Source organism: Coregonus lavaretus (assembly GCF_964263955.1).
Source record: "Coregonus lavaretus genome assembly, chromosome: 4".
In the NCBI taxonomy this organism is placed as follows: Eukaryota; Metazoa; Chordata; class Actinopteri; order Salmoniformes; family Salmonidae; genus Coregonus; species Coregonus lavaretus.
In genome coordinates this window covers 36,569,774-36,582,015 of record NC_139991.1, presented here as the reverse complement: position 1 = coordinate 36,582,015, position 12,242 = coordinate 36,569,774, and the positions used below count along the sequence as shown (strand labels likewise).

The 12,242-nt window shown below is 42.6% G+C and overlaps 1 protein-coding gene across 1 annotated transcript in view; it reads right to left on the bottom strand.

The window, feature by feature from the left end:
- LOC311127651 (calmodulin-regulated spectrin-associated protein 1-B-like) overlaps window positions 1-12,242 on the bottom strand; it is a 190,689-nt gene that overhangs the window by 77,972 nt on the left and 100,475 nt on the right. The window contains exons 4-5 of the mRNA XM_084159485.1: window positions 6,013-6,174; window positions 2,864-2,944 (exon numbers count right to left, since the gene is read on the bottom strand). Of these exons, the coding sequence (XP_084015611.1) occupies window positions 2,864-2,944; window positions 6,013-6,174 (243 nt within the window). The remainder of the gene's footprint in view (window positions 1-2,863; window positions 2,945-6,012; window positions 6,175-12,242) is intronic.

Sequence of the window (12,242 nt, the reverse complement as noted above, 5' to 3'; positions counted from 1 at the left end):
TATGGTATGGGCAGGCATAAACTACGGACAATGAACACAATTGTACTTTATCGATGGCAATGTCAATGCACAGAGATACCGTGACAAAATCCTGAGACCCATTGTCGTGCCATTCATCCGCCGCCATCACCTCATGTTTCAGCATGATAATGCACGGCCCCATGTCGCAAGGATCTGTACACAATTCCTGGAAGCTGAAAATGTCCCAGTTCTTCCATGGCCTGCATACTCACCAGACGTCACCCATTGAGCATGTTTGGGAATGCTCTGGATAGACGTGTACGACAGCGTCGATCCATTGATTTCCTTATATGAACTGTAACTCTTGGAAATTGCTGCATGTTGCGTTTATATTTTTGTTCAGTGTATGTGTGAAGATAACATGTCTTGAGTATAATTTCAAATGTTGAAACAAGAAGAAAGGGAGGAGTGTGTGGCAAAGATATAGGCAAGTCCCTCTCCAGAATGGCTCAGCTGTCTCCCGCCAATTCTTGGGCTTTCATTGTTTCATTGTGTGAATTGTTTGCCCTTTGATAAAAATGTTTTATCAATTCCCAATTAAATATGTCACCAGTAGTAAATGTACCGTTAACCCACGTTATTTGGTTACATTAATTTCTGTTAATGCATGTATTAATTAGTCATTTACAGTTCTCATTCTCAGAGTGGAAACATTGTTTGCAGAGTTCACAACCTGCCACACTTGTGAGAAACAAGTTTTCGTTTATTTCATAACCATCATTTACGAGATTGTCAATTTTTTTATTGTCTTTTGTTTGGAGTGCTCCATGTGAGCAATGAGCATGTGTCTGGTTTCTCTGTCTTGATAATGTTGAGGGAGCGCACGTGCCTGAGCATAGAAGTACCTGGCCCGCTGCTTGGAAATGTAGGAAAGTGTTTTTTTAACATCCATTGCGAATGATAATATATTAAAACTATAGGTCCTCACAGTATGCTATTTAAAAAATCTTTCCAACAATCTCCCTTCGATAATCACCAATCTTCCATGTGAAAGAGCAACTATAGGCCTACTGTTGCATTGGCCTATAGGCTATGAGTTCCATGCACTAATTTATTTAGCTGCCAATAGATCACGGTATATCAATGTGTCCATATGGCTGAGGCTGGTGATCTCCCATTAGTTTACTTTTAACTTTTAGATTTGTATCATTTTAATTCTGATTTTTATGATTAACCATGTGACAATCATTTTGAGAAACGGAAGAAAACGTTATGATTGAAATGAAACTGTTCCACGAAAATGAGCATATGAAAATCATAACTGGCATGCAGAATGGTAGGATAAATTGTAAGATTCCCCAAACTTGAAACTCACACGCCGCATATGAAGTCTTATTTAAAAAATTGCCTCCACGTTTCCATGGTCAGATTTAGCCTATAGGCTACTTTGAAGCAAGGTAAGACATGCCTCATAATATAAAATAAAACTTTCAGATTTTAAACAATTAAGTATGTTTTCAAAATGCATACTGCCTCCAACTCACATTGTAAAGTAGTGTGTGACGCGCTGATAGCCTGTTGCCTGCACTTGAATGGGAGTCGCACTTCTATTACTCGTTGAGAAATAAAAATAGTAGCTTTTTTTATTTGTGCACCAAAACTGTTTTTAACACTGGATTGTATTTAGAATTGTTGCGCAATGAATGGTCTTGTAAAAGCATGTTTTACTCCAGCAGCAACCAGCTGAGGAATAGGCTCTGTATGCTGTGCGTGTGTGATAGTTGTGTTGGATAAATAAGTTACATGTTGACTAACAAAAATACACAGGCCAATTTAATTCCACTCAATTATGCAAATTAACCTATAGGCCGATAAGCATGATAGTCAAATGCATTTACATTGACTGGTATTTCCATCAATTAATAAAAAGCATTATTTTGCATTTGCAAAGGGATTTTTTGGCCAGCAAAGATTTTATTTATCGGCTTTTCACATAATTGTTGGGGGCAAAATCTGGCAATTGCCGGCTAACGGAAACCCTGACACACACACACAATAGGAGAAGCTGTAGTCATTTCCACTTACAGGTACAAGCTTCCAGTACCATTTGGAGGGAGACTACGTATCCAAGAGGCGGGGGGGAGGAGTTTAGGGAGACACAAACAGGAAGAGCAATAGACAGGTCAAAGGTCAGATGCAGTGACAGGAAGGGATCAGATCCACACTTCATGGTTAAACTATGGGTCGCATCCCAAAATAACACTATTAGCCTGTATAGTGAACTACTTTTAAAGGCTCAGGTCTAAAGTAGTGCACTATATAGGGAGAATAGGGTGTCTGAGAAGGTTCAAATCAAGCATTTAGAGTTGATCTTAACAGGCCAACACAGGGACCAGAAAAATACAGGCTGACATGCAAATGCTCATGTTAATGAGAAGGTCAACCTAAGATGCAGTGTTTCACCCAGGTTTTTTTTATTTGGCGGGGTGCCGTAACTAGAGGCCCCAGAAACAGTATCCAGGGCTGCTGACACCAACATTTCCTGTTACAAACACACATTGTTTTAGGGAGAGGGCAGAGGTAGGTAGGGAGCCCCCCTGCCTTAACAATGGTAGGTGAACACTGAGGGATGGTAATTGGGAATTGAAGAGAGAGAAAGTGAGAGACTGAGTGAAAAAGAAAGAAAACGTGAGAAAAAAAGAAAGCAATGCAACTGAGAAAGAAAAGAAAGCAATACAGGAGAGAGTGCCAATAAAGCCCTTTTAATTGAATTGAGAGAGTGCGAGAGAAAGATAGCGAGCGAGAAAGATAGCGAGAGAGAGAGAGATAGCAAGAGAGAGCGTGCGAGAGAGAGATAGCAAGAGAGAGCGTGCAAGAGAGCGAGGGAAAAACTTGAGAATACCTTTTGGTGGCTGGGGGACTCTAGCAGATGCTGCTTCATTTTGGTCTCTTTCTCTGTGATCTCCTTCATCTTCATATTCACCTGGGGGACAGACAATGGTCAGTACACTACACACACACATGTAGTCCTGCTCTCTCACACTCACACAAACACACATTGTTGATGCCCACCAGGGTTTCCGTTAGCCGGGAATAGCAGGCTTTTGTCCGATAAAATAATAGAAAAGCTGATAAATAAAAATTGCCGCTGGCCAACTGTCCGGGAGAAGAAGAAAAAAATCCTATTGCGTAATAATGCTTTTTAGCCTATTAATTGTTGGAAATGCAAGTCGATGTAGATACATTTGCCGGTCATACTTAGCGTGTGTACAGTATATTCGTTATGTATCTTATTTATCACACGCGTACAGCATACAGATACAGAGCCTTTGAGTGGAAAATCTGTCAAGACAACACAAAATCTGCTGCTGCAGCATCTTGTGATGCTTTCAATACAACTGGAAACTCTGAAAAATATGAGGTCAAATCATGACATCAGTAATCTTCAAAAAGTAAGAGCTCTGGAAAGAGTTAGAATTCCAAGTTGGATGACTGTTCAAAACGTTTTTTCCCCCAGTTCCCAGCTGACTTGAACGCACTGAAGTCGGAGATTTCCGAGTTCCCAGTTGTTTTGAACGTGAAATCAAACTGCAACGGAAGGCAGGCTTTATCAGCACGTCACACACCACTGCAATGAGCTGGAGGCAGTATGCATTTTGAAATTGTTTGAAACCTGAATGTTTTAATACATATGAGGCATATCTTACCATGCTTCAAAGTGGCCCATTAGATCTCGTCTCTTTCTAAATGTCTAACAGATATTTTCATCTCTGTCACATGAAACCGCTCGCATGTGCAGTGCCCTTTTGACAAGTGTTTTCCTGCTAATTGCATTATGGAATGAACATTCACACTTAGCCTACTGCCTTTAGCACATTAATGCGCTAATGTGAATAAATAATAGTTTATCAATATTTTAAGCTAAATGTTCTGATCTGTTGCATCAGACTCATTGTTTTTTAAAGGTTTTCTACTGTAGGCCTACTGGTTGTATGAATTTCGGATCTATCTTCTCAAAACTTTCCCAGAGTCTATTTGGAATAGGCCACAGTTGAAGTCGGAAGTTTACATACACTTAGGTTGGAGTCATTAAAACTTGTTTTTCAACCACTCCACAAATTTATTGTTAACAAACTATAGTTTTGGCAAGTCGGTTAGGACATCTACTTTGTGCATGACACAAGTAATTTTTCAGACAATTGTTTACAGACAGATTATTTCACTTATAATTCACTGTATCACAATTCCAGTGGGTCAGAAGTTTACATACACTAAGTTGACTGTGCCTTTAAACAGCTTGGAAAATTCCAGAAAATGACGTCATGGCTTTAGAAGCTTCTGATAGGCTAATTGACATCATTTGAGTCAATTGGAGGTATACCTGTGGATGTATTTCAAGGCCTACCTTCAAACTCAGTGCCTCTTTGCTTGACATCATGGGAAAATCATAATAAATCAGCCAAGACCTCAGAAAAAAAATTGTAGACCTCCACAAGTCTGGTTCATCCTTGGGAACAATTTCCAAATGCCTGAAGGTACCACGTTCATCTGTACAAACAATAGTACGCAAGTATAAACACCATGGGACCACGCAGCCGTCATACCGCTCAGGAAGGAGACGCGTTCTGTCTCCTAGAGATGAACGTACTTTGGTGCGAAAAGTGCAAGTCAATCCCAGAACAACAGCAAAGGACCTTGTGAAGATGCTGGAGGAAACAGGTACAAAAGTATCTATATCCACAGTAAAACAAGTCCTATATCGGCATAACCTGAAAGGCCGCTCAGCAAGGAAGCACTGCTCCAAAACCACCATTAAAAAAGCCAGACTACAGTTTGCAACTGCACATGGGGACAAAGATCGTACTTTTTGGAGAAATGTCCTCTGGTCTGATGAAACAAAAATAGAACGGTTTGGCCATAATGACCATCGTTATGTTTGGAGGAAAAAGGGGGTCGCTTGCAAGCCGAAGAACACCATCCCAACCGTGAAGCACGGGGGTGGCAGCCTCATGCTGTGGGGGTGCTTTGCTGCAGGAGGGACTGGTGCACTTCACAAAACAGATGGCATCATGAGGAAAGAAAATTATGTGGATATATTGAAGCAACATCTCAAGACATCAGTCAGGAAGTTAAAGCTTGGTCGCAAATGGGTCTTCCAAATGGACAATAACCCCAAGCATACTTCCAAAGTTGTGGCAAAATGGCTTAAGGACAACAAAGTCAAGGTATTGGAGTGGCCATCACAAAGCCCTGACCTCAATTTGTGGGCAGAACTGAAAAAGCGTGTGCGAGCAAGGAGGCCTACAAACCTGACTCAGTTACACCAGCTCTGTCAGGAGGAATGGGCCAAAATTCACCCAATTTATTGTGGGAAGCTTGTGGAAGGCTACCCGAAACGTTTGACCCAAGTTAAACAATTTAAAGGCAATGCTACCAAATACTAATTGAGTGTATGTAAACTTCTGACCCACTGGGAATGTGATGAAAGAAATAAAAGCTGAAATAAATCATTCTCTCTACTATTATTCTGACATTTCACATTCTTAAAATAAAGTGGTGATCCTAACTGACCAAGACAGGGAATTTTTACTCAGATTAAATGTCAGGAATTGTGAAAAACTGAGTTTAAATGTATTTGGCTAAGGTGTATGTAAACTTCCGACTTCAACTGTATTTATTTCTCGACAAGCTGACCAAAAGAATAGGTTGCTTAAACTTTTCTACTATAGTAGATTGACATAGGCTAGTGATTTTGCTGTTCATTACTTGTCGTGTTGGCTGAGGAAAAGTAAATGTGAATAGTTATTCTCACATCAGAATTCGGTAAGAAGGACCGCACATCGTTGCATCCTCGACTTGCATGTTCTGTTAATATGAATTTAATTTCTGTCATTCTGAGCACCGTGGGTGGATGCCCTGATCAGGTTACGCACCCAATGCATATGGGTCCGGTACATTTCTTAAATGTCCGATAAATTAAAATGTTGCCGGTCAAATGTCCGGTGCCACATTTTCCTAACGGAAACCTTGACGCACGCACACACGGCTCACCTTGTTGATCCAGAAGATCATTGCGTCCTCCAGGTCAAAGGGTAGCTCCTTGGAGGCGCTGAAGGTAGAGAAGCGTTTGACGCAGCCTACCACCCGCTCTATGCTGATCATCTCCACTGTGTAGGCCATCATCAGGGCATCAATTAATGGGATGTGGGAACTCTGTGTATACAGGGGAGATACAATATGTTCAGCATGTTTGTTAGGGAACCAGTTTGAGAAAAGCAAGACGTCAAATCGCTTATCCTGATGGTGATTTGTAGAACTGTGATTTTGCACAGACTAATGTATGGTAGTCAACCTCATTGACGCACAATCAATCAGTGTGAGACAGGGGAGACAGGTGTTAGTGAATATAGGCCCAATCCTAAATTGAGATATGTAACTCAAATCTGTCATTGACATAACGGAAGGATTGCACAAAAGTCTCTGTTAGCACACATTATCTCAAGTTAGGATTCTGCTGAGTATGGTTATCGATCGTCAGTCATTCATTTCAATGAGGTGAATCCAATGAGGGTTGAATGACTGTCATCTAAATGGCCTCCGGGTGAGACATGTACACTGTGTTAATGTGTAGGCTAACCATCCTAAAGCCACATTATTTTCAATGCTGGCAGAATACTTTGAGTTCCAAAGACAGACAGACACAGAGCTTTGTCCCTAAACAAAACAGTATGCCTATCATGAAAGCAAGGGGTAGGAATTCCTTAAATTAATCATACAGGCCTGTATAACAATATAAACCACCAAAGTACCAAATAAGGTGAGAAAATACTATTGCCGGTAGACATACACTACATGACTCGTCGAACATCTCATTCCAAAATCATGGGCATTAATATGGAATTGGTCCCCCACGCTTCTGGGAAGGCTTTCCACTAGATGTTGGAACATTGCTGCGGGGACTTGCTTCCATTCAGCCACAACAGCATTAGTGAAGTCGGGCACTGATGTTGGGCGATTAGGTCTGGCTCGCAGTCGGCGTTCCAATTTATCCCAAAGATGTTCAATGGGTTGAGGTCAGGGCTCTGTGCAGGCCAGTAAAGTTCTCGACAAACCATTTCTGTATGGACCTCACTTTGTGCACGGGGGCATTGTCATGAAACAGGAAAGGGCCTTCCCCAAACTGTTGCCACAAAGTTGGAAGCACAGAATCATCTAGAATGTCATTGTATGTTGTAGCATTAAGGTTTCCCTTCACTGGAACTAAGGGGCCTAGCACGAACCATGAAAAACAGCCCCAGACCATTATTCCTCCTCCACCGAACTTTACAGTTGGCACTATGCATTGGGGCAGGTAGTGTTCTCCTGGCATCCACCAAACCCAGATTTGTCAGTCGGACTGCCAGATGGTGAAGTGTGATTGATCACTCCAGAGAACGAGTTTCCACTGCTCCAGAGTCCAATGGCGGCGAGCTTTACACCATTCCAGCCCTTGTGATCTTAGGCTTGTGTACAGCTGCTCGGCCATGAAAACCCATTTTATGAAGCTCCCGACGAACAGTTCTTGTGCTGACATTACTTCCAGAGGCAGTTTGGAACTCGGTAGTGAGTGTTGCAACCGAGGACAGACGATTTTTACGTGCTTCAGCACTCTGCGGTCCCATTCTGTGAGCTTGTGTGGCCTACCACTTCACGGCTGAGCCGTTGTTGCTCCTAGATGTGTCCACTTCACAATAACAGTACTTACAGTTGACCGGGTCAGCTCTAGCAGGGCAGAAATTTGACGAACTGATTTGTTGGAAAGTTGGCATCCTATGACGGTGCCACATTGAAAGTCACTGAGCTCTTCAGTAAGGCCATTCTACTGCCAATGTTTGTCTATGGAGATTGCATGGCTAACACCCCTTCACTTTTTCCACATTTTGTTGTGTTACAGCCTGAATTTAAATTGGATTAAATTGAGAGAAAAAATGTCACTGGCCTACACACACACACACACACAATACCCCATAATGTCAAAGTGCAGTTACATTTACGTCATTTAGCAGACGCTCTTATCCAGAGCTACTTACAAATTGGTGCATTCAACTTAGAGTTATGTTTTTAATGACAGATAATTAAAAATGAAAAGCTGAAATGTCTTGCGTCAATAAGTATTTAACCCCCTTTTTTGTTTTTTTGTTGTGTTTTTATTTTATTTTATTTCATTTTTATTTTGTATTTTTTGGGGGGTAGATCAGCTTTAATATTGCAGATATATTGTAACTTCCATAAATACAATTGTCTACATCACTTCCTATATATACACTGCTCAAAAAAATAAAGGGAACACTAAAATAACACATCCTAGATCTGAATGAATGAAATAATCTTATTAAATACTTTTTACTTAACATAGTTGAATGTGCTGACAACAAAATCACACAAAAATTATCAATGGAAATCAAATTTATCAACCCATGGAGGTCTGGATTTGGAGTCACCCTCAATATTAAAGTGGAAAACCACACTACAGGCTGATCCAACTTTGATGTAATGTCCTTAAAACAAGTCAAAATGAGGTTCAGTAGTGTGTGTGGCCTCCACGTGCCTGTATGACCTCCCTACAACGCCTGGGCATGCTCCTGGATGGTCTCCTGAGGGATCTCCTCCCAGACCTGGACTAAAGCATCCGCCAACTCCTGGACAGTCTGTGGTGCAACGTGGCGTTGGTGGAAGGAGCGAGACATGATGTCCCAGATGTGCTCAATTGGATTCAGGTCTGGGGAACGGGCGGGCCAGTCCATAGCATCAATGCCTTCCTCTTGCAGGAACTGCTGACACACTCCAGCCACATGAGGTCTCCAGGGCCAACCGCACCAGCATATGGTCTCACAAGGGGTCTGAGGATCTCATCTCGGTACCTAATGGCAGTCAGGCTATCTCTGGCGAGCACATGGAGGGCTATGCGGCACCCCAAAGAAATGCCACCCCACACCATGACTGACCCACCGCCAAACCGGTCATGCTGGAGGATGTTGCAGGCAGCAGAATGTTCTCCACTGCGTCTCCAGACTCTGTCACGTCTGTCACATGTGCTCAGTGTGAACCTGCTTTCATCTGTGAAGAGCACAGGGCGCCAGTGGCGAATTTGCCAATCTTGGGGTTCTCTGGCAAATGCCAAACGTCCTGCACGGTGTTGGGCTGTAAGCACAACCCCCACCTGTGGACGTCGGGCCCTCATACCACCCTCATGGAGTCTGTTTCTGACCGTTTGAGCAGACACATGCACATTTGTGGCCTGCTGGAGGTCATTTTGCAGGGCTCTGGCAGTGCTCCTCCTGCTCCTCCTTGCACAAAGGCAGAGGTAACAGTCCTGCTACGCTGACAGACACAGCAAACCTTCTTGCCACAGCTCGCATTGATGTGCCATCCTGGATGTGCTGCACTACCTGAGCCACTTGTGTGGGTTGTAGACTCAGTCTCATGCTACCACTAGAGTGAAAGCACCGCCAGCATTCAAAAGTGACCAAAACATCAGCCAGGAAGCATAGGAACTGAGAAGTGGTCTGTGGTCACCACCTGCAAAACCAGTCCTTTATTGGGGGGTGTCTTGCTAATTGCTTATAATTTCCACCTGTTGTCTATACCATTTGCACAACAGCATGTGAAATTTATTGAGCAGTGTATATTACCGTTCAAAAATTGGGGTCACTTAGAAATGTCCTTGTTTTCGAAAGAAAAGTAATTTTTTTGTCCATTAAAATAACATCAAATTGATCCATTTACAACATTAACAATGTCTACAGTGTAGACATTGTTCATGTTGTAAATGGCTATTGTATATGGAAACGGCTGATTTTTTATGGAATATCTACATAGGCGTAGAGAGGCCCATTATCAACAACCATCAGTCATGTGTTCCAATGGCACGTTGTGTTTGCTAATCCAAGTTTATCATTTTAAAAGGCTAATTGATCATTAGAAAACCCTTTTTCAATTATGTTAGCACAGCTGAAAACTGTTGTGCTGATTAAAGCAGCAATAAAACTGGCCTTCTTGAGACTAGTTGAGTATCTGGAGCATCAGCAATTGTGGGTTCGATTACAGGCTCAAAATGTCCAGAAACAAATCACTTCCTTCTGAAACTCGTCAGTCTATTCTTGTTCTGAGCAATGAAGGCTATTCTATGCGAGAAATTGCCAAGAAACTGAAGATCTCGTACAACGCTGTGTACTACTCCCTTCACAGAACAGCGCAAATTGGCTCTATCCAGAATAGAAAGAGGAGTGGGAGGCCCCAGTGCACAACTGAGCAAGAGGACAAATACAGTGGGGGGAAAAAGTATTTAGTCAGCCACCAATTGTGCAAGTTCTCCCACTTAAAAAGATGAGAGGCCTGTAATTTTCATCATAGGTACACGTCAACTGTGACAGACAAAATGAGAAAAAAAAATCCAGAAAATCACATTGTAGGATTTTTAATGAATTTATTTGCAAATTATGGTGGAAAATAAGTATTCGGTCAATAACAAAAGTTTCTCAATACTTTGTTATATACCCTTTGTTGGCAATGACACAGGTCAAACGTTTTCTATAAGTCTTTACAAGGTTTTCACACACTGTTGCTGGTATTTTGGCCCATTCCTCCATGCAGATCTCCTCTAGAGCAGTGATGTTTTGGGGCTGTCGCTGGGCAACACGGACTTTCAACTCCCTCCAAAGATTTTCTATGGGGTTGAGATCTGGAGACTGGCTAGGCCACTCCAGGACCTTGAAATGCTTCTTACGAAGCCACTCCTTCGTTGCCCGGGTGGTGTGTTTGGGATCATTGTCATGCTGAAAGACCCAGCCATGTTTCATCTTCAATGCCCTTGCTGATGGAAGGAGGTTCACTCAAAATCTCATGATACATGGCCCCATTCATTCTTTCCTTTACACGGATCAGTCGTCCTGGTCCCTTTGCAGAAAAACAGCCCCAAAGCATGATATGTTTCCACCCCCATGCTTCACAGTAGGTATGGTGTTCTTTGGATGCAACTCAGCATTCTTTGTCCTCCAAACACGACAAGTTGAGTTTTTACCAAAAAGTTATATTTTGGTTTCATCTGACCATATGACATTCTCCCAATCCTCTTCTGGATCATCCAAATGCACTCTAGCAAACTTCAGACGGGCCTGGACATGTACTGGCTTAAGCAGGGGGACACGTCTGGCACTACGTCTGGCGGCGTAGTGTGTTACTGATGGTAGGCTTTGTTACTTTGGTCCCAGCTCTCTGCAGGTCATTCACTAGGTCCCCCCGTGTGGTTCTGGGATTTTTGCTCACCGTTCTTGTGATCATTTTGACCCCACGGGGTGAGGTCTTGCGTGGAGCCCCAGATCGAGGGAGATTATCAGTGGTCTTGTATGTCTTCCATTTCCTAATAATTGCTCCCACAGTTGATTTCTTCAAACCAAGCTGCTTACCTATTGCAGATTCAGTCTTCCCAGCCTGGTGCAGGTCTACAATTTTGTTTCTGGTGTCCTTTGACAGCTCTTTGGTCTTGGCCATAGTGGAGTTTGGAGTGTGACTGTTTGAGGTTGTGGACAGGTGTCTTTTATACTGATAACAAGTTCAAACAGGTGCCATTAATACAGGTAACGAGTGGAGGACAGAGGAGCCTCTTAAAGAAGAAGTTACAGGTCTGTGAGAGCCAGAAATCTTGCTTGTTTGTAGGTGACCAAATACTTATTTGCAAATAAATTCATTAAAAATCCTACAATGTGATTTTCTGGATTTTTTTTCCTCAATTTGTCTGTCATAGTTGACGTGTACCTATGATGGAAATTACAGGCCTCTCATCTTTTTAAGTGGGAGAACTTGCACAATTGGTGGCTGACTAAATACTTTTTCCCCCCCACTGTACATTAGAGTGTCTAGTTTGAGAAACAGGCGCCTCACAGGTCCTCAACTGGCAGCTTCATTAAATAGTACCCGCAAAACACCAGTCTCAACGTCAACAGTGAAGAGGCGACTCCGGGACGCTGACCTTCTAGGCAGAGTTGCAAAGAAAAAAGCCATATCTCAGACTGCCCATCTTAATCTTTTCTTTTTATTGGTTTTACTGGTTTGCTAACTTGCAAGCTAGCCACATAACGGGGCGGCAGGTAGCTTAGTGGGTAAGAGCGTTGTGACAGTAACCGAAAGGTCGCTGGTTCTAATCCCCGAGCCGACTAGGTGAAAAATCTGTCGATGTGCCCTTAAGCAAGGCACTTAACCCTAATTGCTCCTGTAAGTCGCTCTGGATAAGAGCGTCTGCTAAA